Raw genomic sequence first — 27,977 nt, 5'->3', positions numbered from 1 at the left:
AAGTGGATGACCCGGGTCACTCGTAGAAACAAACCCCACACAGTGTCGTTTGTTTTTTTATTGGGTTTTTTTTTGTTGTCGCTTTTTTAAAATGGTTTTTTTTTAAAAGACCCGAGCACCAGTCTCTATGAGGTAAGAGGGGTGGCAGGGCCGAAAGTGCTGGGTTCCAATACTATTACTGCTTCTTCCAGTGCATGTCGTCCAGCTCGTAGAAAAGGACGTAGCCCTCGCTGGACGGGACCTGGTTCTCACTGATTGGAGACACCCTGCAAAAGGTGGGGAAAGAGAGAAAGGATGGCACATTAGCAGAGAAACCTTACTTGCCTGCTCATCTTACTCGCCTGGGATACTCCTCCAGATGTCGCAGAACTACAACTCCCATCAGAGTGACCAGTTCTGCCGCACCGGGCGCTGAGCAGCGCACCACAACTATGATGTACTGAACTGAGCAGAATGGAAGGCAAGATGTGGTGCCACACAGGGCGCTGATGAAATCTGGAGGTCTGCCCCTGCTCCCATCATCCTTGCCCACTGACCACATCTGCTGGGGCTGATAGGGAGCTGCAGTTCAGCTGAAGGGCGGCAGATTCCCCACATCTGCCTTACAGTAAAGGGACATGAAACTGGGCCTCTTAAGATGAACTTCAGACTTGGTCACACGGGAGACGGCAGCCCTTATGGTGTGCTGGTTCTAGGAAGTTAACACCAGCACTCTGAATTTAGTCTAGAAACTAGTAAATAAACAAAGGTGATGGTGTTGAGATCACAGTTTATGATCTGATCTCCTCCCAGTGTCAAATAAGCAATTGCACTTTGAACCAACTGGAAATTTGGGGTCGCCTGTACTGCGGCCCCTCCCTGCCCAGTACTTTTGTAAACTTCCATGTGTGTGTAGAGGATACTAAATAAAATTAATAACCACTGCCAAGTGTACAGAAGAAAGCCAAATTCACAGGGTGTAGCATGGGCCACATAGTTTATCAATCCAAGTGCCAGGTTCTCCTTTTATTTCTCTGTAGCCATTTTGATTTTGCGACGATACATGAGCTATGCTAGATGAAAACTTAGAAAGCACCGTGACAGCCAAAGAAGACTCTGAGAGGTTGGAGGGCAGGGCACCAATGTCCATATCCCATAATGAGCAGGAGAGGATTGTATCGTGCAAAAGAGGGGGAAAAAACGTGCCAGTGAGGAAAACTGGTTGCTCACTCCTGCTCAGAATGAGCTAATTAAAACAATGAACTTTAGTCAGTCATGCCTGTTGAATTCAATGGGTCTACTCTACATTGGGTACAGCCCTCTTGCTGTTGTTAGCATTGGTTGCAAAACTGAGCTGTTCACATTGCAGAATTTGGGTTCTCTGGGTATGGAACTCCAACATATTTCTAGGGCAGCCAGGTTTGAATGGTTTTGCAGTTGGCTGCAAGGCTGGATCAAGGGTGTTCAGGCAGCAGCACGGCCTGCTTTAAACCCTTGCCAAGCAGGGCACACATTAGGAACAGGTGTCTTAAGCTACTTAGTTAGTAGAGCTATCTAATTATATTAGCATCCTGGCCCAGAGCAGAGCACAGGTTTTATGGTGCAAGGAAGGAAGGGTTCAGGAAGTGACTTCTGACCCATAAAAGAGCTGGCCTGGGCGAGTGCCATAATCCCACAGCGGGTGTGGAATCACAGAATTGTAGAGTTGGAAAATGCTGACACAGGGTGCAGTTTTCAGCTTCCTGCCCCTCTCGGTTTGATTTAAGAACAAAAAAAGGACATATGCTTACAAAACAGTTGAGAGAGACAGAGAGAGAGAGTGAAACCTCAACAAGTGCGGCTGAATGAGAGTGGGAGAGGATCTGCCTTGCATGCAGAAGGTCCCTGGTTCAATCCCTAGCATCTCTAAGTAGGGCTGGGAGAGACAGACCCCTGCCTGAAACCCTGGAGGGCTGCTGCCAGTCAGAGCAGGCAGCACTGAGCTAGGTGAACCAACGGTCTGATTCAATACAAGGCAGCTTCCTATATATCCTAGGTTCCTTTTCTGGGAGGATGGGCCACAGCTCAGTGCATGTTTTACATGCACAATGTTCCAGGTTCAATCCTTTGCATCCACCCCCAGGCAGGCCCTGGAGAGAGCATCTGCCTGACTCCATAGTAGACAGGCGTGACAATATTGAGCGATCTGGACCAACAGTCTTGCTTCCTATCTCCCTATGAGATGCATGGAAGAGGACTTCAGTGTCCTGGGAATTCTCCTCCCCAGAATTACTCAACAAGGAAATTACGCATTTCGAACCCGGATTGCAGAATTTGGATGGCCTGACCAGCATCGTTTGGCTACAAAACCCTGGAGAGTGTTTGCACCCTTGCTTTTGATCTAGGAAAGCTTCCTTAGAACTAGACTAGAACCAGTGCAGTGGAGATTTGGAAAGGAAAGCCATCGTCTTCTCTTTGCTTACCGGGAGTCGTTGTAAACCCGCCAGCCAGACTGGTCCTTGCAGAAGGCTGTGTAGTGGCCGTAGTGGACGCTGCCAGAATGATTGCACAGGGCATAGAGGTTGTACACAGGGGTGCCTGGAACAGGGAGAGAGAACAGGAGGAGCTCAGACTTCCCCTTCTCCAGCAGGCAGGCCCCGAGATGGCACAGGAGGGATTGGCCCAGACTCGGCACGCCAACTCACCAGCCTTTTCGCTGGCAAACTCTTTCAGGTTGAGCTGCTGGAGGGGAAAATCCACAAACACGGAGCATTTCTTAATGGAGTAACGGGTGGTGGAGAACCGGTTCAGGTCTGGGATAGGGTGAGTTAAAGAATTTTGTTTATTCAAAATTGATATCCTGCTTTTCATCGTCTAGTTCTCAAAGTGGCTGACGATGATGAAAAAAAATACATGAAACAATATAACTGGCTGTAACTTGAAGTACTCAAACTTGCTTTGTCCTCCTCCCTCCCTTCCTTTCTTCCTTGTGTGTCATGTCCTTTAAGAATGTGAGCCACACGGCAGGGATAGTATTTGTTTTTCATAAGCTGCTCTGAAAACCTTTTTGGCTAAAGGTGGCGTAAATGCCGTAAATAAATGATTAATAAAAAATAAGGTAAACTCATCCTTCCTATTCTACACCTGATGGCAGGTGAGCATCCAAGTGAATCTCACGGGTTTGACCTGCTTTTTAAGCGCCATCCTTAGGTTTGTGCTGAGCCTGTGATGGTGTAGCACTTAAAAGTGCTGGGAGACCTGGGTTCAAATCCCCACTCGGTCATTAAACTCACTGGGTGACCTTAGGGGCCAGTCACTGCCTCTCAGCTTAACCTACCTTGCAGGGTTGTTGTGAGGATAAAACAGGGCAGGAGAGAACCATGCACACCACCTTGAGCTCCTTGGAGCAAAGGTGGGATATACAGTGGTACCTCGCAAGACGAATGCCTCGCACAATGAAAAACTCGCTAGACGAAAGGGTTTTGCGATTTTTTAGGTGACTCGCAAGACGAATTTTTCTATGGTCATGCTTCGCAAGACAAAAACTTCAATGCATTCCTATGGGAATTAAATTTCAATGCATTCCTATGGGAAACCGTGCTTTGCAAGACGAATTTTTCGCAATACGAAACGGCTCGCGGAATGAATTAATTTCGTCTTGCAAGGCACCACTGTAAATGCAATGAAATGTATTATCTATCTATCTACAGTATCATCTATCTACCTATCTACCTACCTACCTATCTTTGTTGCTTCATGCCTCAAGCTGTTCTAGGGGACTGGGTGGGCCTCAGCAGCTTCCTGGCATCCACCTTGTATTGCAAAACCTTGCACAAGCCATTTTATTATATATAGTTTTCTCCAGGACTCAACCTGGAGGAGGACTGTAATGCTTGTGCCGAGTGCAGCGAGGGCACTTTTGACCATTGGTCCCCCTGCTCTAGAATACGCCTCTTGCCTTCTCCCCTAAACTCAGCAGGACTGGAAAGGAGCAAGATACCCAGTATCACACACATCACTGCAGCATAACCTGATGCCTCATCGTAAAAGAAAACCCAAGCCAGAATAGCTTTGGCTGAGTCATATTTAGAGGCCAGCAGAAGCCAATCCCGAATTCCTTAGGAAACCCAGGAAAGCATCTGATTTCGATTTATGTATCGCTTTTCCCAAGTACTTCGTGTAATTCTGCAGGACCAGCCTGAAAGGTAGGCCAGTTTGACCACCTTAACATTTTTAACAGACTGTTCTAAGCAGCCACTTTCTCCCTGCAGTGCGGAGCAGTCAAACTACAGGACAACAATTGTACAAGTGTAGAAACTGCTACTGTTGCTTGTAGTTTACTGAGTTGGCAATTTTGGGGGAATTTCAACTTGATATTTTTCTGTATGCCGCTTTGGTAACCTTTGGTTGCAAAGTGGCTTCTACACCTGCAGATAAAATACAAATAGAATACTCTGGGCGATCTGCCGCCAGCTGCAGCCCTGACTGGCTCCCAATTCTTGGGGGAAGTTGGGGCGGGGGAGGAGAATGCAGAAAGGATACGTAGCACAAGGATGCGGGGAAAGCGCTGGATGGTCAGCTTCTTGGTGCTTCGGGTCCTCTGCCGGCATTTGTCACACACCTGCTCAGAGAGAGAGAGAGGGGGGGGAGGGAGGGAGGAGGAGGAGGAGGAGGGAAGATGCTTATACTTCATTTTATTTCTGTAAAAGCTTTTATAAACCACTGGAGATTTTTTTATTTATTAAAAAAGCCTCTCAAACAGTGAGACAATTATCATTTAAACAAAAAGACATCACAAACTCAATAAAACAGGTGCTACTGCTAATGCCGTCACCCACGTGCCAGAAAAGCAAGATGAACTTACTGGTGCGTTTTCAGAATCCAGCTCCTCCTCCTTGGTGAAGAGGCTGAAGCAGTCTAGCAGAGATACCTTCCCACCGGTGAAGCTTTTCTGTGAAATCAGGGCAAGGGTTTTGGTTGGAAAGATCAACCCTATGCATTAGGCTGAATGTTCGAGGAGGCTTACACACCATCAGTGCTCACATGTAAAAACAAAAGCAAGGAGGAAGATCTCCACTTCTGGCAGTCCCTCTGCCCCACTGCCAGGCCAGCAAGCGCCAAAATTTACCCAGAAACTGGGTGCAGGAACCTCTCCTCCCCCAGATCAGTCTACCTCCCCTGCTCAAGGGCATGTCAAGTCCCCTTGCTCAGATGAGAGATGGCCAAACCCACTCCCTGTTTTCCTTCTTGCTGCTTCTGAGCCACTGCAAAATTATAGGGAGGGTCCACAGTCCAGCAGTTTGCAGGAGAAACATGGGGCTTTGAAACCCAACGGTTCACTTCAAAGTCCTGACAACTGGGGCTTCAAAAGGAAGCATCACCTGATGTCAGTGTAGCACCAGGGGACTGACAGGTGGGCGGCCCATTTCCAACATTGCTCATCAGTAGATAAACACAAAATGACGACCAGGAATCTTAATTTTAAAATCACCACTTTATCTTTCTTTCTTTTCTTTTTTTTTACCTCTTTCTTGAAGTGGTTCACAGCAGCGATTGGGAAGCTGTGGCCCTCCAGAGCTCAAAGGACTCCGACTCCCATCATCCCCAGCCAGTATAAACAGTCATCAGGGATGATGGAAACTGGAGTTCAGCAACATATGGAAAGTCACAGCTTCCCTACTCTTAGCTCACAGGATGGGGGGAAACCCCAATACTTAAACCAGTTAACCAGTTAAAAGAGAAAACACTCCAGAGGATTCCCAAATTAACTTTCCAGTTAAAAAAAGATCCCTAGCAGCAAAGGTATGTGGGGGGGGGGGACTGCTCTCAAGCTGCTACCAGTCATATTATCGGACAGTTCTGAGCTAGCCAGGCTAGCCATCTGACTTGCTGTAAGGAAGCTTCATCGGTCACTTAACAGCATCTGCCCCGAAGCCTGCTGTGACGACACTAGGAGCCTACCTTTGGGATAGGCAGGGAGAGGTCACAGAAAACTTCAAACGTGGTCGACCGGTAGCCACACGCTTGACACTTGAGGCAGCTTTTCAGCTGGCCGACAAAGAGATCTAGCAGAGGCAGAGAGAGACAGAGAGAGATGCTTCTGTTACTGTGTGGGCCAGCTTGCAAACAGCGTTTGACTTGCACATTCTGCTACAGCTCATGCGTTCTGGCTCCAAGGGAGCATTTCAAGCTGATATAGATGGAATCAAAAGCACCCTGTAGGTGTTGCACACAGGCATGTGAATTTGGGTCTACCCTCAAGTGGCCCTCATGTTCCTGTGTGACCAGGTGGGCGATTCTTAGACTGGCTTAGTCACAGGCAAATCAATTCGACCTTATGGGTCAGCTCAAACTATCCCCATGCTGTAGGGCAGGGATGGGGGAAACCTGCGGCCCTGCGGGGATTGCCGGACTCCATCTCCCATCAGTCCCTGGCTAACTGTCAGGGATGATGGGAGCTGGCAGCCCAAGGTTGTGCAAGAAGCGACACCTGCTCACCTACTATCTTGCTGTCTTCTCGCTCCAGGTAGCGCTTCCACATCAGGTTGGCTTGTTCATCATCACTGCAGGGGGAGAGAGGAAAGAAACCCAAGAGGAGAGTGTGAGCAACATGAGCAGGAAGTGGGAGAGGGCTGGATAGAGGTGGGGCATGGGTTACTGGGGCAGAGAACAGGAGGAAGCAGAGCCCACCTGCAAAACTATTATTATTTTAATTCAGCAACATCAGTATCAATGCATCAGTGCAGAAGTATGAAAGCCCAAACAGGACCCTGATGAGCTTACAATCCCAGGCACAGATGGTGAACTGGAGGCCCATCAACCCCTGAATTTGGAAGCTCAGCGGCAGCAAGTTGATAGCTGTCATGGGGGTAAGAGACTGAGCTGGGAACCTGTAAGTTCCTGGTTCGAATCTTGCCTCAGGAGTGACCTCAGTAGATGGTCTTTTGGCAAGCCAGTCTCCACCTGAAACGTGGGTGTGACGATACCAGTCCAGGTTACAGGGACGTTGTAAAAATTACCTGAGAATGTCTGCAATGTCACTTGAAAACTGCGAGCGCTACACAACGGCTAGATATTATTATTAAGTAAGCAACAACCAGTCACCGCAGGCAAGATTTCATCAAACACCTCCTCCACACACAAATGCTTTCCAAGCAAGGCAATTCTCACATCCAAGCTCTGCACTGAGCAATGGAGATGCAAGTATGAATCAGGCCTCAAGCGGTGCCCACAGCAAAGACTAGAAACCCAGCCTCCAACATTTATGTGCTCAAACACACTCTGAGCGCTGCTAGTAGTTCAGCTACACTGGGAGGTTGGGCCCAACTGTTCACCACATTAGCCCAGGTAGGTCAGAAACACCTTGCACTGGGACAGGAAGACACGCGTCAAGGAAGGATGAGCCCATTGTAAGAACATAAGAGAAGCCCTGCAGGATCAGACCCAAAGGCCCATCAAGTCCTGCTCTCGCAGTAGCTGACCAGATCCCTTGGGAAGCCTGCAAGCAGCAGCACTCTCCTCAGTTGCGATTCCCAGCAACTGCCTCTGATGGTGGAGGGAGAACACAAGACACTGTGGCAAGCAACTATGGAGAGCCTTCTCCTCTATGAACTTGCCTAATTTTCTTTTAAAGCCATCCAAGTTGCTGGCCACCACTCATCTTGTGGGAGGGAGTTCCACTGTTTAACACTCTGTAGTGCATGGACTTTCTTTTGTCTGTCCTGAATCTTCCAACATTCAGCTTCCTTGGGCAGCCCTTTCTAGCATTATCTCCTCTGTCTTCTGAGGTGGTGTTTAGGGGAAAGAGCCATATAGCAGTAGCAGAGCCCGCACTCTGCATATAGCGGTTCCAGATCCAATTCCAAGGATCTCCAGTCGTGGGAAAGACTCTGGAATCATCCCGGGCAAGCTTTTCCATCTGCCTTGCCCCCCCTAACTGGGACTCTTATAAGGAGGAGCCGCTGCTTAAAGAGTTGATCTTGCTCTCAATTTTGTGTGTGTGGGGAATGCTCTTTGCCAAGAAAATGAACGCAGTCAGTTTTCAAACACTGTTCAAATGTTAATTATTTTGAATTTTTATCATTTGTGTTGGCGTTTGTGTGTCTATTCTCTTGTGAGCTGACTTGGGGGGGGGTCTCTTTTGGCTGAAAAGCGGCATATAAATAAACAGTAACAAAACGTAAGAGCTTTTAGATAGCAGGGTTGCCAAAAACATGAGGCTGTGGAGAGCCACTATCAGCAGACAATGCAGTCAAGTTGCATCACCTGCAAGGGTTTAGTTCCAGGTGTTGCGTATATACGTGAAAACCATGCATAGCCAAAATTACTTTTCCTTTGGCTGCTGCTGGTGGGGAAGTCACATGGGGAAGCCTTCCCCCATGTTTCTGCTGCCTCCCCTCACTCCTCCATGTGAAAGTGAGCAGCAGAAGGGAGGAGGAGGGAGGTGTGCAGAGCGAGAGAGAGAGATGGAGATAGAAGAAAAAGGCTGGAATGGAGCCGCAGCTGGACATGTAAAGCTGAATATGTGTAAGTAAAATGCCTGGATGATGCAACTTGACTGCACTGCAATAGATGACCTACTAAACAGCAGCTTGACACATTCAGGGAGGAACTATAGCCATGCGGTAGAGCACCCGCCTCGCAAGCCAAAGGTCTCAGGTTCAATCCCTTCCCTCTCCCCTTACAAAAATATATTGGGGCTGGAGAAACAGAAGCATGCTCTGGTTTGTGGTATAGAGCAGTTTCTTCTGCACAGCTCACAAGACAGCCCCACATTTTCTGCCCACATGAGCTGCACTCACCTCAAGGTGTCCGTGTCCTCTAGTACTGAGGGTCGCTTGGCGTCAGAGAGGATGCTGGGAGTCTTGCGCCCTTTCCTATTAATCTCCACATGCAACCGATCCATGAAAAATTTTAAGAACTCCTGAGCGTCCTGCTGGCTAGAAAAGGAAGAAAAGCAGAAGCGTTGGGTGGGGCGGGGGGGATGCTGGGGGGGGGTAAGAAATGTGCAACCGCACCGGGGCAGGGATAAGGCGATGGGCACCCCAACTTCCCTCACCTGTATCCTGTGAAAGATGGCACGTATTTCTGAAAGACGGCTTTGAAGCGGCTGGGGTTGGCGGCCTCCGTGGAATCGGGGTGCCATAAAGTGGCAATGACATCTGCAAAGGCTGGAGATGGAAGAGCCACAAAAAGAAAATAAAGAAGTTGTTCCCTTTCTCCTTCTCCTCATTTCTACAACTTTTTCACACTGGGGGAAACACTCGGCAAACATCGTTTTGCTTCCTCTTCCTTGAAACATGGCAAATATGCTACCATTCCTGGTTTTGTCTTACAAATGAGGAGTTGGGGCTTGGAGTTAGGTAAGTGGCTTGGCCAAGGCCACACAAGGAAGACTGTGGCAGAGGCAGAACTCATACCTAGATCCTCTCCCTCCCAACAGGACAGGCCCAAAGATACTGCCGGTGGAAAACTACCCAGGGGGTCAGAAGAGGGCCTGCAGCAATGGAAAAACATGTGCAAACACAATACAATATCAACGCCCGCTCTCCTTAGGCGTGACTTTCATAATCCTCTCCCTGTCCCACCATTCCAGACCCCACCTCAAAATTGTGGATTACAAACCTAATCATATCTAATTCAATAAATAACCCTGAAGATTGAGTAAATTTTTTGTTAAGTTGATGCTAACCCACGGATTTCCCACGTGGTAGCGGTCTTTGTGATGAAAGCCAGGGAAAGACTCCTGGATGACAAAGAAAAGACCCCTTCATCGTCTTCTTAACTCGTTCTTGTTGTACTTTTCTTTCTGTATCGTGGGATCAGGGTTTTTCTGGGACAGTGTGCAATGAATTTTAATACCGTTGTGTAGATACGGTATTCGTGTAAAGGCATGGTCCTCACAATAAACTGATATGTATGTATGTATGTATGATTACAAACCTGGGCAGTTTGTCCCACAATATTTATCCAGGTGTTTCCTGTAATAAGTTTGCAAGCTGAAGGCCAGGGGCGGTGGCCTACGAACAGCTCGCAGGTGAGAAAGGGACAGGACAGGACAGTGCTGGAATTAGGTCCTCTAATTATATAACACTTTGTTCAAGGCAGAGGTACTTATATAATAGTGGTCAACCGGGATTGGATTAAGGCAGTGTTTTTCAACCTTTTTTGGGCAAAGGCACACTTGTTTCATGAAAAAAATCACGAGGCACACCACCATTAGAAAATGTTAAAAAAATTAACTCTGTGCCTATATTGACTATATATAAAGTAATTCTCTTGAATTAAGATAAATTCAACCGTGTAAATAAGTTTTTACTGATGTAATAATGGAAAGCTGAATGGTTTAGTAAGTTTATATAAAATATGCAGGGATTTATGTTGTGCAAAATGAACCACAGAAAGAGAGGAAGTGAAGTCACTGACATTTTAAGGTGAATATTCTAAAATGTAAAACAGAAATTTAATTTTAAAAAATTCATTCTTGCATCGTGATCACAACTTGCGTCGCACTTCTCCGTGCTTCGGGTTGCAATACCGCAGCAGGTTAACTCAACCAGAGGCTGACTTCTAAGTACGCCATGCTTGGGAGCACGCTGTTAAAGCGAGAGCTTTGGGCATTTCCCTCCCGGGTAGGCAAGACAGAAGCCGTTCCAACTCCAACTAAAGCCGTTCCAGCTCCCAACTAAATCACTGCATCTCCGAGCAGGCAGAGGGCAACAGCACAGCAGAAGCCATCCGATTTCGCGGGTTCACACCTTCCACCTCTTACAGCAGGCAGAAATCCAACAGGTGCATGCCATCCCTTCTCCCGCTGTGCTGGCGGAGGGGGAAGCTGCCCCGGCTGAATCTCTGTCCATCCCAAGGAAATCGGCATATACAAACAGACAGACAAACAAACAAAGGGAGAAGGAGCAACCAGGTCGTGTCCGGCGGCTCTCCAAGGAGCTCGGATCCTTGGAGTGGCCACCCTCCCGCTAGAAGCAGGGCTTGGAGGAGGCCGGAGAGCCCGCGGCCCCCTCTGGGGAAGGCGGGCCTGCAACCCCGGACCCATCGGGATGCACCACTCGGCGCCCTCGCAGGCGGGGCTGGGCAGGAGGCGGTGGCAAACGCCGCCAAAGGACCACGATGCGCCCTCGGCACCTTCTTCATCCCCTCGGCCGGCGGCCCGCGATGGAGCCCCGGAGCCGGGCTTGTTGTGTCGGCTGAGAGGCCGGCTTGCGCGCTGTGCGCCCTGGCCGTGCCACAGCTTCTCCTACCCGGGGGTGCCGGGGCTGAAGCGGCGTCTGCTGGCGGTCGGGCTGTCCTGCTGCACCGTGCTGGCCTTCTACGCTGCCAGCAGCCTGCGGGAGCTGCTGCCTGCGTGGGGCCGCGGCAACGATGAGGGCGACGAGCCGGTGACCGTCCTCATGTGGTGGGAGCCCTTTGGGCGCAGCCGGCCTTTGGGCGCCTGCAACCTTTTCAATTTTTCCCACGGCACACCAGGCAACATCTTGCGGCACACTAGTGTGCCGCGGAACAGTGGTTGAAAAACACTGGATTAAGGCCCTCCAGAGACCAATTTAGATTGCTGGCTCACTACAAGGATCCTTTTTAGCTGAAGCTCGTTCAGACAGTGATCTGGTTACATAACCGACTCTGCCGACAGGAGGAAAAACAACAGCAGAAAAAGCAGGGCAGGGTCTTTGCGCTCCCCCCACCCCTTTACCTTCAGTCAGCTCCTGCTGGGTCCGCAGAGCGCTGGGCTGTTCCTGCCGGAATTCCCGACGGAGGCAGTAGTCCCGCAGGGACTTGGTGCTACTCAGGCACTGAAGCACAGCATTCATGAAGCACTGGAAGGGGAGATACAATGCGGGTATCATCATGGCCTGCAGTGCAGCATTCTGAAAGATCACCTGCCCCAGTATAGTCCCGGGAGAACCTTTAAATCAGCTGGGGAAATTCTACTCGCAACACAGCACCCTGCAGAACATCACAGGGCGGGGACCTGAAAACGGGGCATTTTCTGTCCTTGCCCCTGTATTACAGAATGCTGTTACTTAGTCTTTGCCATCAATTTCAACGGGTCTACTCTGAGCAAAAACAAGTTGAATGACCCCTCCCCCCCATTGGGGTGTATCCAATGTTGGTCCAACTCAGAGGGGGTGGGAAACCAACATGGCGGGGAGGGAGGGGAGATTTAGTTTTGTTTCATTTATAGTCATACCTCGGGTTACAGCCGCTTCAGGTTGCACGATTTCGGGCTGCGCACAGTGCCGAACCCGGAAGTACCGGAAAGGGTTACTTCCAGGTTTCGGTGCTCGTGCATGCGCATAAGACCAAATCACAACCCACGCATGCACAGACGTGGCACCGCGGGTTGCAAACGTGCCTCCCGCACGGATCATGTTTGCAACCCGAGCGTCCACTGTAGTTAGTTTGTTACAGAGGCTCTGTAAATGGTTGTTTGGTGTCTGAGGGAAGTATAACCGTGTAATGCAGTTGTATCAACATACCATATTTTTTCATCTATAAGACGCCCCCGTGTATATGATGCCCCCCTTTTGGGACTCAGGTTTAAGAAAATGGGGTGAGATGGCCCACGGTTGTTGAGTTTTTTTGTGGAGGGTTGTCCTCAGTTGTTCAGCTTTTTTGGAGTGGATTGCCCACACTTTTTGAGGGTTTTTTTGGGGGAGGGGGACAATCACCCGCCAGCAACCGCCATTCAACTGCCCGCTTGCCGCAGCAGCAGCCTATCAGCAGCAGCCCTCGCCACATACACAAATCAGCATCCCTATCACCGATGAAACATTCCCGCTCTCGGCAACAACCAATCGCCAGTACACCCTCTGCACCATCCGTGTATAAGATGCCCCATAAATTTTGACTTTTAAAAAAACAAATTGTCTTATACACAGATATATACGGTACTTTACTCAACAGGTAACTTCCTCCGCTGATGTATTTCCTTATTCTTGAAAACACAGTAAGAAACATTCCAAAAACCAACACGCCTAATTTAGGTCTATTAATTTCAATGGGTCTACTCTGAATAGGATTTGCATTGGCTATAACCCATTGTTTTTATGTTGCACACTGTTTAGTGAATAATAATACAGTCGTACCTTGGAACTCAAAAAGAATCCGTTCCGGAAGTCCGTTCAACTTCCAAAACGTCCAGAAACCAAAGCACGGCTTCTGATTGGCTGCAGGAAGCTCCAGTAGCCCATCAGAAGCTGCGGAAGCCCCGTCGGACGTTTGGCTTCCAAAAATAGTTTGCAAACCGGAACAGTCACTTCCGGGTTTGCGGTGTTTGGGAGCCAAAATGTTCAACTTGCAAGGCGTTTGGGATCCAAGCTACGACTGTAATAAAAAAGCTGTTTTTAAATGCCTTTAAATAAATAAAACCTTGCTGGAGCAAAGAAAGCCTGGGGTGAGTCAGTGCCTGGACAGGAGGGGAAACAACTGTGAACTGCACATCAGCTACCTAGTGCTCCAGTGCAGAATGCAATAAAACACCCATATTCCTAGCCAGCAATCCTGACTTCAATTCCATGCTCTCCATGCTCTCCCCTTTTCCCCTCCTGCTGGTGGTGGGAAGCAGGAGTGTGCTGCCATTTTGGGGAAGGGGGCAGTTCCCGAGCAACCAACCACAACATATGCTCTTAGTTATGCTGGGGTTGGCACAGCTGCTGGGTGTGTGTGAGTCCTTGTTGCTAGGCGACCACAACTTCCAGATAGGGCTCAAGGGTCAGGAACGGGGACTGAAGTGGCAGGGTTGCAAACTGGCTTCAGGTGGCACCTAAAATCCCACCAACTGAGTTTCCAAAGATGCTGGGTCCTGCGTCCGATTTTGGTGCTTAATGCAGAACATTCATGGAGCATACCACCCAACCTCACCTCCCTCAGCCACACCTGGATGCAGAATTCCAAACCTGTTTTCTGCACTCGGCACAAAGCGGTTGTGCAGAATATGCACACGTCACACAAGCTGAAAGGTCAAAATCATCTGCGGTGGGGAACCTGCAGGCCGATCTTGGCCTACCAGGTTGTCAAATGTGGCCTCTGAAACTGTAGTTTTAAAGAGCAGCCAGGGCAGTTTGCAAAAGGGCTTTCAAACAGCCCCACGCTGCGCTTTGAAGTCCCGACCGTCAGGGTTTCAAAGTGCAGCATCGCAAGATGCCACTGAGGAACCAGGCGATTGGCAGGTGGGCAACCCCACCCACCTGTCAAATGTGGCCCTCCAGGGGTGGGGAAGATGCAGATCTCACCCACCAACCCAGAAAAGGTTTGCCACCTTTGCTTTAAAACACACACACACACACACACACACACACAAACTCGGTAAGAGACATCACTTCTGCTGCTCTCATTGTGGCAAGACTGACACGGCTACCTCACCTCCTACCAAGTTCGACTTCTCAATGCCGGTTATTTTAAGGCATCTTTTGAATAACAAAAATTGCACATTGTTGGGGCCTTTCAAAAGAAACCTTTGTGACAAGTTCCTTGTGCGGGGGGGGGGAGTTCTCTTTACCTGGGGCTGGGCAGGCTAAGCGCCCACTTCTTACCGTGTTGCCAAGGTTGCGGAGACCTATGTGCCCAGAGCCCAGCAGGAGAGTGTGATGCGTCTGAAAAAAACAAAAACAACAGAGTGAGTGAACGAGAGAGACAAGACAGAGAGGGAGGGATGGTTTGCGTGTTGTGACAGCGGGAATAATAGGATTAGCTCGTCTCATGTCTCCACATGCGGGATGGACAGATACATCCGTACTTAAGTAAACATACAGAGAGTGAGCATCACAACCCACAGACTGGCACAGGTCTCTTTTGTGGCATTGCCAGAGCTCTCCAACCCCCAGCATCATTTCTCTCAGTGGCCTAGGGGTTGTTCCATTGCCATTTCTGGCCAAGCTGCCTTTTGCAGGCTTCTCAAATCAATCCACCTCTCCCTTCCCTTGTGGAGGGGTTCCAGCTCCCCTACCTAACCATCTTGAGCAGAGAAGGAGTGAGCAAATCACCGAGGCTCTGAAGCAGGTTAGCTTGAGCAGTAACCGCTGAGGATTTAAATACACACAATTATATTGTGCGACTTGCCGTGACAGGAAAGAAATCTTAACACAATCGGGAAGGGGGGGGAGGCCCCCCTGGGACATTTTTCTAAGACTGCAACCAAGAAGTTCTGAAACAGGAGCTGCGTGCCTCCAAACCAGTCTGGATACCAATCCTTTCTTAGCTCCAGGGGGAGGGAATCAGGCACCCTTCAGGCGTTTTTGGCAACAGACGTTGTTGGAATCCAACTCCCTAACCTTGGTCCTGCTGTCTGGGGCTGATGGGAGGCAGCTGGGCAACATCCAGAGGACGCAATAGGCTCCACACTAACTGGCCGTGCCTTTCTAGAACTTCAGAGTCTTTTCCACATAAAGATGCCAGGGAATGAACCTTCTGCAGGCAGAGGAAGGGCTTGATCAACTGAACTATGGTCCTTTTCCAATGTAAGAGAACTGTATGAGCATATGAAGTTGTTGTATACTCCAAAGGGGGACACCAGGGCCCTGAAGATGTTGCTGGCCAGGGCCGATGGGAGTCCAGCAACATCTGGAATTGGAGTCCAGCAGCCCCACAGATCCTGCCAACCCCTTTTTTTAGACCATTGGCCCTTGACAGGAAGGTTGCGCACTGATCTACAGCCATTTCACCCCAGCGGCATCACTAACTGGTCGCTTTACACAATTTCCTTTTTTTGTGGTGGAGGGGAGGAAGAGCTTGAGATCAGGGAGACCAACTGCAAAAGAAGACCAAGCCTCTTCATTTTTAAATAGCTGTGTGGTGCAATAAAGGCAGGCCTGCATCTGTACTGGAGTGGTGTTTTTAAGACGTTCAAATTGTTTTCTTGCTTGTGTGTTTTCCACTCTGGACAACTTTGGGAGGAAAAGTGGGGTATGAATTTAGTAATACAGAAGGAAACTGCAGCACATGCACGTTTCTCTCACAGGAAAAGAAAAACCTCTTTCACACAGCTATTAAAAATGTCCTCTCTTTTTGCAGTGGGCAGAAAAGGAGAAGGAGGGAAACATCTCATCACAAACATTGTAACTGGGTCCCTAGTCGCTGGCCAGAATTAAAGGCAACTACTGGGTCAGAAACAAATAATTCAACGAGCGCTGCTCTCATCCACTATGAAATCAAGGAAAAGCATTCTCCACGCTCTTCTCAGCTGCAGCCTTGTCCCATAGGCCAAAACTCCCTGCTCCCCAAATTCTCCCAGCAAACAGCAGGGTGTTTTTATAGTCAAGTTTCTTAACCGTCCTTCATTACAACGAAAACTGTCCCAAATGGAACAGAATGGTATAAATCCAGCCAAAAAGGTAAAAAGGTAAAAGGTAAAGGATATGGAGAAAGAGCCTCAGTGCACCTCTGTACAATAAAGCCACGCAATGAAGCCGCGCCAGACATTATCAACTTAGTGGCAGCAACAGGGAGAGATTTAGGGGGGTTTACCTCACTGGTCATCAGCAGCAGCCCCATCACCGCCGTGTGGACCACTGACTCAGAGATGTCCGCAGCTCGGCCATGAAGCTCACGCTTAGTGGCCAACGTGCGGTGCAGCTTCCGGGGCAGCTCCACCAGAGTGGCCCCCTGGAGCCCCGGCATGGCTCCCCCGCTGCCCCCGCTGCCCGTTCCCGCTTGAAGAGCAGGCGAGAAAGAGGCGCAGCCCTCGTCCTGCGTGGCACCAAGTGGGGAAAAGGACTGGCAGGCCCTCCCTTACGTCCCTATAAGCCAGCAGCTCATTAGCTGATCCGATTTCCCCTGGCTATTCCTGGCTCCTCCTGGTGGTTCATCTCGGCGGGATTAATTAGCAAGAAGAGCTACTTTGGGGAACAGCAACGCTTTCGGAGAACTGCGGAGCCGGGGAGGGAACGGCGTGGCAAAATAAAAACACAACCAAAGCAAATATACACAGCTCAGGGTGACCAGGGTTACGGCTAGCAGCCTCCCCAAGAGGCCCCTGCAGCATCCTCCAGAAAAGCCCCGAGACCCAGCGGGCAACTGCTTCGGGCAACTTCTCAGTGGGCCAACCCACCTTGGCACAGTGGGACGTTCCCCAAAAGCTACCTTGAGCATGGCAAGTCGGCCAGTTACACAGACCTAAAAAAAATTGCGCAAGAGAATCCCTGCCCCAGGGAATTAATTAGCCGTTACAACTCTGGAAGATGTCAGCACCTGAGTCGACCAGAGTCACTAGCGGGGGGAACCAGGTGCAGATTGTGAGCTAGGAGCTGGGAGTGGACATTTTACCCCCCAAATCGGTCCAAGTTAAGCAAAAGGGGCTGCCAGCTTGAGACAGCGGTGGAAGAAAACGGGCACATTTGAGAATGTGCCTTCCCCTAAGCCATCCCCACCCCCCAAATAAAAGACCATCCCTGCACTCACAGAAAAGATTTAGGGGAGACATCTGCTAACTCCATACATTTTGTTCTATGCATCTGTTTCTATGGAAACAAATGTGATTTTTGATAGGCTATCACCAAAGAAAAGTCTTCTTTCCCTTCCTCCCATCTGCCTCCTGCTTTCAGTGTTGAAGACGCCACAAGGAGGCATCTCCTGAGATGGCTCCAACAGGGGCAGGTGGACCAGTGGAGGCAGCTTGCAATGCAACTGTGCAGAGGCTGCTCCTTAAGACAACGTTTGTCCACAAAAAGCTTCATTGATTTTCACCATGCAATAAACGGGGGGTGGGGGACACATGTGTGTGAGTGACAGCACAACGAACACCCATCACCCCATGGGGAACAGCCATAGCTCATTGGGAAAAGCATCTGCCTTGCAAAAGGTCCCAGGTTCAATCCTGGCAGCATCTCCAGGTGGGACTGGGAGAGAACCCTGCCTGAAATCCTGGAGTCAGTGTACGCAATACTGAGCAGCTAGGTGGACCAATGGTCTGACTCAGGAGAAGGCAGCTTCTTATGCCCTCCTCTCTGTCTGGACCACTGTTGAGAGTGAGGAGGGCTGCAGCTGACTGGCAGAGCATCTGCCTTGCATGTAGAAAGTTGTAGGCTCAATCTCTGGCCTCTCCAGGTAGACCTGGGGATGTCAACCGCCTGAAACCCTCAAGAGTCAGTTCAGATAAAACACAACTAATGACTCTGCATACAGAGGCTTCCTAAGTTTCTCACTGCCACCCGAATGACACCAAAAAGTGCCTTGCTGTAAGAAGCCATGCCTGTTCTGTCTCACTTTCTAGCAGCTGGCATGTGGTGGGAGTCAGGCCAGAACTCCACCTAGGGGAACCTGATCCATGCTGGCCATCTGCCAGTATTTACAGGACTGTAAGTAATTGACATGAAGGATGCAGCGGCAGCCTTCCTATGAGGCAAAGGGGAAAGTAAACAGCTAGGGGCAGCTCTATAGGAACCCATTCAATGATTATTATTCTTTTGGAGGGATAGTTCAGTGGCGTAGAGCATCTGCTTTCACACACAGATGATCCTGAAATCTCCAGGTAGGGATGGAAAATCCCAAAGAGCTGCTGCCAGTTACTGCGGACAATACTGAACTAGATGGGCCAGTATTCTGCCTTAGTGGTATAAGGGAAGTTCACATGTCACAAATCTAAACCAGGCAAACTACCACAAGTTCCTCTAAACTTCCTTTGGTGGTGGCTTCCTGCGAATTCTCAGAGAAGGATCTCTGTCCGACTCGCGAAAGCACGACCCGCAAGGTTCCATGGCCGATAAACCCACTTAAGTGTGTCTAATGCAGCTGAGCCACTTAAAACCAGCTTAACGACTACGGTGCTCCCCCCCCCACAGACTCACCCCCAAGGAATGCTGGGAACTCTTGTGGCTGTCTATTCTGTTAGAGATACTTAGCCGCCTGCCAAGAAGATTCCTGCGTGCGTGCATGTCTGCCTGGGAGGAACATGAAACAAAGCAGTTAAAAACTAGCAGGAGCAGACAGCATAAACACCAAGTGAAATCCAACAAGTGGGAATTTCTGCTCACGCAACCCTCTGGGGCAATTATTTGGGGGGGGGGCACCAGGACAGGAGAGAAGAGAAAGAAGTCCCAGTGTGCAAGCGGAGGTTGAGTTGGCTCATGCTGGGGCACCCACAAACAGGTTGTGAAGGCAACAGCCTGTCCCCAGCATTTGGTATTCAGAGGTATACTGCTACTGAACATGGGGGCTTTATCGGGCTATCAAGAGATGAACAAATGTCATCCACAAATTTGTCTTATCTCCTTCCTTTAAAGGAGGGAGGGAGAACCTCTGGCTCTTCAGATGCTGCTGGACTCCGGTAAGCCCCAGCGAGCATGGCCAATGGTCAGGGAGGGTGGAAGCTAGAGCTCAGCAGCATTTGGAGGGACACAGGCTACACCAATCCTGCTTTAAGACAAACCCAAATGGCGACTGTGGCTGCACTTCACAGCAACGTACTCCCCATAGTGCCACAAAAGTTACGGCTTTTAAATGTGTTTCTTGGGGTGGGGGTGGGGGTTATTGTTTCATTTTGGTTTTAACTATCTATTTTGTGCTTTTATCCTGTATATTTATCTTATGAACTGCCCTGACATCTTTGGATTAAGGGGGGAATATAAACTGAATAAATACTAAGTAGCCCACGCTTTGTTTTCTAAACACTAGCTTGCTAAGAGGCTGGTCCTCCATGTCTAGTATGGAAACCCAGGACACCGGATTCTTAGCAGTGAGGGAGGAAGGGAGGGGGGAGGAAGGGGAAAGCATTCTGCAAAGTATTTTGGCTGAGGAGGGACAAAGGTGAGGGGTGCAGGATGGAAGAGGAATCCAGGACCCTTCTGCCACGGGGAATTCCTTCATGCCTACAACTCCCACGCAACTGCTAAAATACAGAGCTGCCCCCAGTGAATCCACACATGATGCACAGAAGTTACTTTCTTCAGTTTGCCCCCAGGTCTACTGCCAATCAGTTTCCTAGACAGAATTCTAAGGATTCTAAGGTTAAGAAAGTTCCTTCTATCTACTTTCTTCACACCTCCCGTGTACCCTATTGTAATGCCTGGGGCCCTCCATTCCCCCAAAGAGGATCATTGCTGGGCGCCCCTCGCCAGTCCCTTACAGCAGTGGCCTTCTCCTCCAGCCTGCTTGGAACAGGACCCTTGCTCTGGGGTGGGCTGGTGGATACCGGGACGTCTTGGGAGCGGGCATATTCCGTGGCCTGCGGGTCGAGGGCGCGAGTCCTGGGGCAGCCCTCCGTGCGGACGGACAGCAAAGTGGGTGATGGCCTCCCATCTGCCCCGGGGGTGACGTTGACTCTCCGCAGAGACGAGCTCCTCTTCAGGGCCAGGGCGCCCAGGCCATGTTTGTGGTTGCATGATGGGCTGCGGTCCCGGAGAGCAAGCCGGTTCAGCATGGCGCTCAGCTGCTCCTCCCCGCGGCTGCCGGACTGGCTCAGGTCGCCGATACTGATCGACTTGGAGCGCAGCAGGTTGCCGCTCCGGCGGTCCGAGTCAGGCCCGCCCAGGAGGACGCCGGGTGGCATGGTGAAGGAGGCGCTGCCGGAAATGGTGCCGGCCTGCGGGCAGCCGGGCACTTTGAGGGCGTGGTCTGCCTTGACGGGGCCGCGGCGGGAGGCAGAGGCGCGCAGTGTGTCGCTGCGCTTAGAGGCCCGGCCTCGGTCGAGCTCCAGCTTCTTGCCCCTGTCATCAAGAGGGCTCGGCCTGGGTGGCAACGGGCGCAGCTTGGAAGCCACGGAAAGTCCGTTGGAGGCGGCGGAGGAGCAGCCACGGTGCTCTTGGCTCGGGGCTCGGTGTCCGTTGGGGAGCTTGGAGGTGGCTTTCGGCTGAGAGGTGATGACCGACTGCTCTCTTGCCCGGCTCATGCGGTGCTCGGAGGCTTGCGGCATTGCGGAGAGGAGATAGAGGAGAGCCCTGGGGAGAAAAGCAGCAAAAGCGGGAAGTAGTGAAACAGTCAGGTCTGTTTCTTCACATTACGTTTTTGAAATACAGCGGTACCTTGGTTTACGAACTTAATCCGTTCCGGAAGTCCATTCTTAAACCAAAGCATTCTGAAACCAAGGCGTGCTTTCCCATAGCAGCGGGGGACTCAATTTACAAATGGAACACACTCAATAGGAAAAGGAACATGTTCTGCTTCCAAGGCAAAGTTCACAAACCAAAACATCTACTTCCGGGTTTGCAGCGTTCTTAATCCTAGTTGTTCCTAAACTAAGCTTTTCTTAAACCAAGGTACCACTGTATGTCGGCTGTGCATTCGGATACCTGCTAAGATATCATAACCAAATTTGGCATAATGGTTCCTCCAGAGCTCAAGGACAAGGCTTTCGTCTACATTTGGATACAGCTGGGCATCATTTGGAATCCAGATGGCAGACTGAACCTTTCAGAGCTGCACTGGTTTTTTGGTTCCGTATCATTGCAGAGCAATGCCAAATATGAGGCTGCTGGTTATTAACACTGGGTTGGAGCCAACTGAGAAATAAATAGCTATTACTAATTTGTCCATTGACTTACATGCATCTGCTCTGAGTAGGATTTAGCTGGATAGAATCAGTTATTAACAACTTTATATACCACTTAACGATCAGAATAGGCTTCTGTGCTTTTTACAGTATATAAAGGAAACAAAACACTGAAGCAGAAACATTCCTAATTAAACTACACAATCACCTTACAATATAGACATTCTTAAGTGAAATACACATTAAAACAATGCAGCAATTAAACCAGGAGACTGGGGAAAAGGGTCAGTTCAGAGGACTGAGCACACAGAATCCTGGAAAATCCCAGTTTCCAATTTAATAAGAGCATGGACATTTTTAGCCCCTCAAAACAGGCACTCAACAGAACTGGAGAACACAAAGCCAAGCAGCACAAAGCCCCCAGCCCAGCAAGCTGGAAACGCACCTCTCAAAAAGTGCTAGACTCTCACCCCCGCCGGCCCCTGGCTCACATCTCGCAGAGGTGGCTGACCGCAGGAGGGCTCCTCTTGGCAGATGCCCTGAAAGACAAAAAAAAAAAAAGGAAAAGGAAAACTGGTAAAATTCTCCGCTTTTACTCAGAGATGCTCCCCACAGCCAGATTCCAGGATAGGTGGTCCCAATAGAAAGGGAAGCGCTTCCCTGCATCTTAGGGGGAACCGAGGCCATATCTTAACTTCAGTTCCTCCGAAACAAGGGTGAACAGTAAACATCATGCTGGATTCAGCGCAGCTTCTGGCTTCCTAAGAACCTCCTAAGAATTTCTGCGATACAGGTTTAATAGTTCTCGTCATTCCAAGGAGGGAGTGAAAGGGGCTCTGGAGGTGCACAGATTGTCAAAGCCTAAGGCCACCTGGCTGAGAGTACCTGTAACACAATGGGTGTTTCCTTCTCATTTTTATTCATTTGCTTAGACATTTTATATAGCTCTCCATTATATCATCTCTATGCAGCACACAAAAATCTCAATACAATGACATCAAAACCCAATTAAAATTACAAAATCAGAATTAAATTAAAATGCCTGCTGGATTATTATCTTTTAAACCCAATTCAGAAGGCACAGAAGGCTTGGCTAGAAGAAGATTCCATAAAACTGGGCCCACATTACCAAACGCTGCACATCTGAGCCATAGGGGGAAACTAACACTAACTCCCCTGAATACCTCTGTGATTGGGCAGGGAACAAGGGAGAGGTGGACCCTGAGGTGTCCAAGTTGTAAAGAGCCTTGAACCTGGCCTAGTATTGCAAGCCAGTGCAAGCTTTTGAGCACCAGAGAATCTGTGGCCCTTCCATCAGCCAAAGGCAGTATGGCCAGTGGTCAGGGATGAGGGGGGTTGTAGTTCTGCAAAATCAGGAAGGCCATAGTCTTCCCATTCCTGAGGTACAGTAAGTCACAGAGAGGTGTACAGAGAGGTGCCCGCCTGCAAGGAGATTCCAATCCGAAACAGACAACGGGGGGAACGAAGAAGGGATGATAAATTGTGGGCAGACGCAGTTACATCGGCCTAAAACTTGATTAAAGCTGGAAAGAAGAATTCAGGAGGTAAAATCCCTTAGAAAAGGATTAATTTTGAGAAGTGATTTGAAGGAAGGGAGGAGAGGTGGCGCCATGTACATATTTATGGGGGGAGTTCCAAGCATCGAGAGCAGCAAGGGGGAATAGGCAGCATCACTGCTCGCTCACATTTGCATCTAAATTATTTCATGAATTGAGCTTCATGTGCCTCTACTTACCTAAATGGGACATTCTATTCCAATAACCAGGACACCTAAAGGTTGACCAAAAAATCACAAACACTCCATAGGGCAGGGAGGTCAGGCATTTTTTTTTCAGCCCAAGAGCTGCATTATTTCATGGGGCGCCTTCCAGGGGCCACATGACAGTGTCAGGGCCGAGTCAGTGGTAAACTGGGCAGAGCAATGGGTGCAACTCTTACTCTGTATAGTAGGCCACGCATCTTTCCATCCTAGCAAGCCAGAGGCAGCCTGGCCCAGGCAGAGAAGCCTGAAGGGCCACATTCGGCCCCCAGTCCCAAAGTTCTGCCACAGTGGTATCAGCCAAACAGCTTTAGGGCATTGTGTAGTTGTATGACTTTAGGTGGCACTGCAAGGCATTTACATGCATTCATGAAGGACCAGTCTATGAATGGGTAGCAGCCACGAAGGCTAGTTGAGTTCAGAGGCCGTATACCTCTAAATAGCAGGAGAACAGGAACGGGCAATTGCCTCCTTGTGCTGCTTGTGAGCTTCAGGGAGCTGCTGGCTAGCCACTCTCCATCAGAGCTCTTCTGAGGTTCTCCTTCAGTTTCCTCTGCTACCATTTCTTCTGCGTTCCTGGCACAATTCTTTTGGAAATCAAAACAAGGAGGTCTTTACAGGGGCAACAAGATTCTGAGTGACATACTTTTTAAAAAAGGGAAAACCAATTTTCTGTGCCAAATTCGAAACGCCTGCTCAAGCAGAACTATGGGAATTACATGACTTATGCAGACTTGAGGAACAAAATAAGCAGCAGAGGGCCTTCATGCTCCGACTGTGGAGCATCTGGCAGGTCACTAGGAAAGGCAGGATACTGAACTCAAAGATAAAAACTGCAGTTCAACAGCATCTAGAAGTCACAAGGTAGTGCCCCCTGTCCCAGCTTTAGTGCAATTGAACAGGATTCTTCTTGAGACAGAGCTATGCCCACTGAGATCTGAAGAGCCACACAGGAAACAGGCTGGGACACACGAATTCCACACCATCACAGAATAGGGAATCAAAGTAAAGAGCCAGCCTTCAGAAAAACCTTTCCTTTTTTTGCAAAGTAAGACTTGAAAGCAAGCAGGGGAAGAGAAGATTCTGTAACCGGTATAGTTATTTGTCACTACACAGCAGAAGCACGAGAAAGTAGATGAAAAAAGAATATGCAAATGTATTATCAGCATAATTTCTCCCATGGTTATGGAATCTAGCTTTTCTTGGCACACAGAATTTCAACACATTCTTATTTACTTATATACAGAGAGTCCCATTTATATAAATGACACTGAAGAAGCCTGAGTGGTCCTTTGCTTATACTCGAAAATATTCATAGGGACACAGAGGAAAGAGGAATGAATAGACAAGAGGCACAGGAGATGCAACAGAAGAACAAAAATTGTGTAGGTGGTGGACTCTCCTTCCTTGGGGTTTTTTAAGGAAAGGTTGGATGGCCATCTAATGATGCTTTAGTTGAGATTCCTGCATTACAGGGGGTTGGACTAGATGACTCATGGGGTCCCTTCCAGCTCTACAATTCTATTAAAAACAAAATAAGAACATAAGAAGAGCCTGCTGGATCAGGCCAACACCTAGTCAAGCATCTTGTTCTCGCAATGGCCAACCAATTGTCTGTGGGAAACCCACAAGCAGGCTTCAAGCACAAGAGCACTCCCCCTTGGTTTCTAGAAATATCTTATTTACATACACAAAAATCCCAGAGTTTCTTTATTACTGTAACAACCGGTCTACATCAGTGTCCCCCTCCCCCGCGACATAACTGGAATCCAACTCTTAGCATGGCCAATGGCCAGGGAAGATGGGAAATGGAGTCTAACATCTGGAGGGTCACAGATGTGATCCTTGAGGACAACCACCACTGGCCCACATATCTTCCCTTTGCTCTATTGCTTCTTTTCACTGTGGCTAAAATGGAAAACAATACTGTACTTCCCCTGGGAGTCCCAAAGCTTCATTGACATGCAAAACGTTATTGGGAGAGATGGAGCACGCCCACCAATGCCAGGCAAAGGTCTAGTTCTCCAGTACAAACTTAGTCCAACCAGGTCCCTCCAGAAAGCTTCCATCATCCAGAGCTAAAGCAGCAACAATGTTCCCCTCATGTTTGTCCTCAGCATTGGGGAATTCAAAAGTAGTCTCAACCTGTACATCAGGGATGGGGAATCTGTGGCCCTCCAGATGCTGCTGGGCTTGAATCTGCCCCAGCAAGCATGGACAATGATCAGGGATGATGGAAGTTGTAGTCTAATGACATCTGGAGGGCCTAGCAGGTTCTCCACCTCTACTGGATATGGAAGTTTAACAGCCTTCTCCCCTCCTACAAGTATGTCTACCCCTGTTTGAAGCCATGACACCTGATGGCCTCCACCTCACCTTTAAAAAAAAAAAATCCTTCAAATCTTTACTACTGCTGAATCTTGCAGCAGCAAAGAGACACTCAGAGCTCTATCCTTTTCTGTGAATTTGACCAAATCTTCAGAAACACCATAAAGCCAGATAATGACACTGGAGTACACCATTTAAATACTAGGTTTTTATCCAACTTCTACTCAGGGTAGATTCATTGAAATGGAACTGAATTAGCCATGCCTATTAACTTCTATGGGTAGGACTAGCCCTGGATACAACCCAATAATATATATTTTAAACACCTAAAACACATCTATTATCCTCCACAAATCCATCTTCTGATTTGGGGTGCAGCTTCCCATTTAAAAAGACAGTCCATACCTTCCCTATTTTAAAACCTGTATTATCATCATTATCAAAACTCCTAAAATTCTCTAAGCACTGTTTGTAAATTAAGGATAAGACAATATCTGCCCACAAGCTCACAATTCAATAGACACAATGTGAAAGGAAAATGGAATGAGGAGGAAAGAGGAAAACCAAGGACTGGAACAGCTGATCCTCCACTGGCAGATTGATGAAGTTGGTTTTGTCCTCGCCACGATGTCCTTCTCAAGAGGCAGACTCTTGTAGCCCTTGTCCATGCATCCCATAAAACAGTAGTCATAAACCTTTTCACTCCCAGGACCCACTTTCAACACATCCATACATTTCGGGACCCATTCATGAATATTTTTACCATGTATCTGCATGATGTTCATGCTCTTACTGCAACCCACCTTTGAACAAGCCACGACCCACCTGCGGGGTCCCCGAACCCACCAGCTGAAGACCAGTGCCATAAAAAACATACTGACACTCAGAACACCTCCAAAATTGTTTTACTTCCAAGCCACACTTCAGACCCACTTACTCCATAGAGGTTGGGGGTCTTCCTGCTGTCACCAAGAGCCCACCCCAACTCCTAGGCGGCACAGCCTCATCTGCTGACCTCTAGAGCCCTCCTCCTTAGCAGTCCAGAGCCCCCATGAGAAGCCCATTCCCCACCCCCTTCACCGAGGACCCTGGGGAGAGAAGCCACCCCCCCCAAAAAAAATAAAAACCACAAACCCCAACCCCACCCCGTCAAGACTCACCCCACATATTATTATGCCGCGATTACATAATAATGTCAAATTGTGCTCCCTGCCCTCCCCCTCCCCTCGCGTTATACGGGCACAGCTTGTGCATGTCGCCTGCGCTAGACACCATCTAGGCAGGTGGGCCTTACCTATTTCGCGTTGTGCCCCCCATGTAGATCCACAGCCGGCCCCACGACTCAAATAAGAAGGAGAGGAGCCCCCACAGCATCCTTTTAACCGAGCCTTTAGAGCCCCCCTCTTCTTAACCCTTCGTGCTACACGGCCCACGGCCCTCACCCCCCAGCCCTCAAACCCCATCCCGTCCCGCAACAGACCCCCGGTGCCGCAAAGGAGTTCAGGTGTGTGGGCCTCACCTCCTGCAGGACGCCATGGCAACAACAACTCCTGCAGCACGGGCCGCCATCTTTGTTCCTCCCCCCTCCCCGCCGCACTCCGCGCTTTTGCCCGGCCGAGGCCGGCTTCGCGCGGCTCCAACGCGCAGGCGCTGGCACGCCTTTCGGGCCCCGCGCGCGCAGGCGACGGACTGACGGGACCTGCGCGTGCGCAGCTCATCCTCCCTAGGCTCCTTTTGTTGTTTGGGTAGCGTCACAGTCAGCTTTTGCTTTGCCCAACCTGCCACTCTCACCTTTCCGTCGCCATGGAAGCGGCGGGAAGCGTCCGAGGAAATTTAAAGGCGCAGTAGCCTTAAAAAAAAAAAAAAGAGAGACTGGACGCTTTGCAAGCCAGATCCGGTCTATTGTATAGTTCTTGGGAGTCGTTCGCTGCGATTTATTCGCAAACTGCAACCAGAACCTATGAATGTTTATTCAGTAATTCACACCACTTAAAAGAGATTTTTGAAATATTAAGCAGAATAGAAATGCTTTTAAATTTAAATTTTAAACTATTTTTCAAAATGTATTTAACTATTTCCAGGTTGCTGTGTGTGTGTGTGTGTGTGTGTGTTTAATGTTTATTGTTGATGTCTGCAGTCCTGAACTCCTTTGTGAGGAAGCGTGAAATATCATTTAAGAAATAAGAAATGCTAATAAACCAATGGGGCTTACTTCCATGTTAAGTGTGCATAGGAATTGCAATTGCAAGATACTTAATCATAATTATATCCACTTTGTTTGACGGGAGTTATTCAAATGTAGCAAGAGCTTCCAGATCTTGGCTACACCTCGAAGGCTAACAAATAAGATTTATAATGTGCTATATTTGTTACATTAGTCTTTTTTAAAATGCAACAGGACTGCATTGCTGGCGCAACATTCTGCAGTCCTATGCACACTTACATGACAGTAAGCCCCATTGAACAGGGCAGGGC

At 49.1% G+C, this 27,977-nt stretch overlaps 1 protein-coding gene across 4 annotated transcripts; it reads right to left on the bottom strand.

Annotated features, from left to right (window-relative positions):
* Positions 1 to 82: 82 nt before the first annotated feature.
* Positions 83 to 27,142, bottom strand: USP21 (ubiquitin specific peptidase 21). 4 transcript variants are annotated; one of them, XM_033174620.1, is made up of 15 exons: positions 27,022 to 27,142; positions 21,840 to 21,933; positions 20,033 to 20,843; positions 18,756 to 18,848; positions 14,508 to 14,567; positions 11,666 to 11,789; positions 9,017 to 9,128; positions 8,760 to 8,897; positions 6,457 to 6,521; positions 5,920 to 6,023; positions 4,823 to 4,909; positions 4,501 to 4,579; positions 2,664 to 2,771; positions 2,442 to 2,556; positions 83 to 266 (listed from the first exon to the last, which is right to left on the bottom strand). In XM_033174620.1, exons 3-15 carry the CDS (start codon positions 20,816 to 20,818, stop codon positions 176 to 178), a joined length of 1,962 nt encoding a protein of 653 aa, XP_033030511.1. In that variant the 5' UTR covers positions 20,819 to 20,843; positions 21,840 to 21,933; positions 27,022 to 27,142; the 3' UTR covers positions 83 to 175. The 4 variants fall into 4 exon arrangements, with proteins under 4 accessions (XP_033030511.1, XP_033030512.1, XP_033030513.1 ...); XM_033174621.1 differs by lacking the exon at positions 27,022 to 27,142 and adding an exon at positions 26,440 to 26,537; XM_033174622.1 differs by lacking the exon at positions 4,823 to 4,909.
* Positions 27,143 to 27,977: the final 835 nt, after the last annotated feature.

This window comes from Lacerta agilis, chromosome 17 (assembly GCF_009819535.1).
Source record: "Lacerta agilis isolate rLacAgi1 chromosome 17, rLacAgi1.pri, whole genome shotgun sequence".
Taxonomy (NCBI): domain Eukaryota; kingdom Metazoa; phylum Chordata; class Lepidosauria; order Squamata; family Lacertidae; genus Lacerta; species Lacerta agilis.
Note: the sequence above shows the minus strand (reverse complement) of the source record. Positions and strands in the feature narration are given on the sequence as shown.

What these genes read in the sequence shown, in the direction of transcription:
- USP21 (XM_033174620.1), bottom strand. Translation starts at nt 20,818, where the DNA reads ATGCCGCAAGCCTCCGAGCACCGCATGAGCCGGGCAAGAGAGCAGTCG. An exon ending in TCCGCAACCTTGGCAACACG is followed by an intron (nt 11,790 to 14,507) that starts GTAAGAAGTGGG and finishes CTCCCCTTCCAG; the next exon opens with TGCTTCATGAATGCTGTGCT. An exon ending in TCTCCCTGCCTATCCCAAAG is followed by an intron (nt 4,910 to 5,919) that starts GTAGGCTCCTAG and finishes CTGATTTCACAG; the next exon opens with AAAAGCTTCACCGGTGGGAA.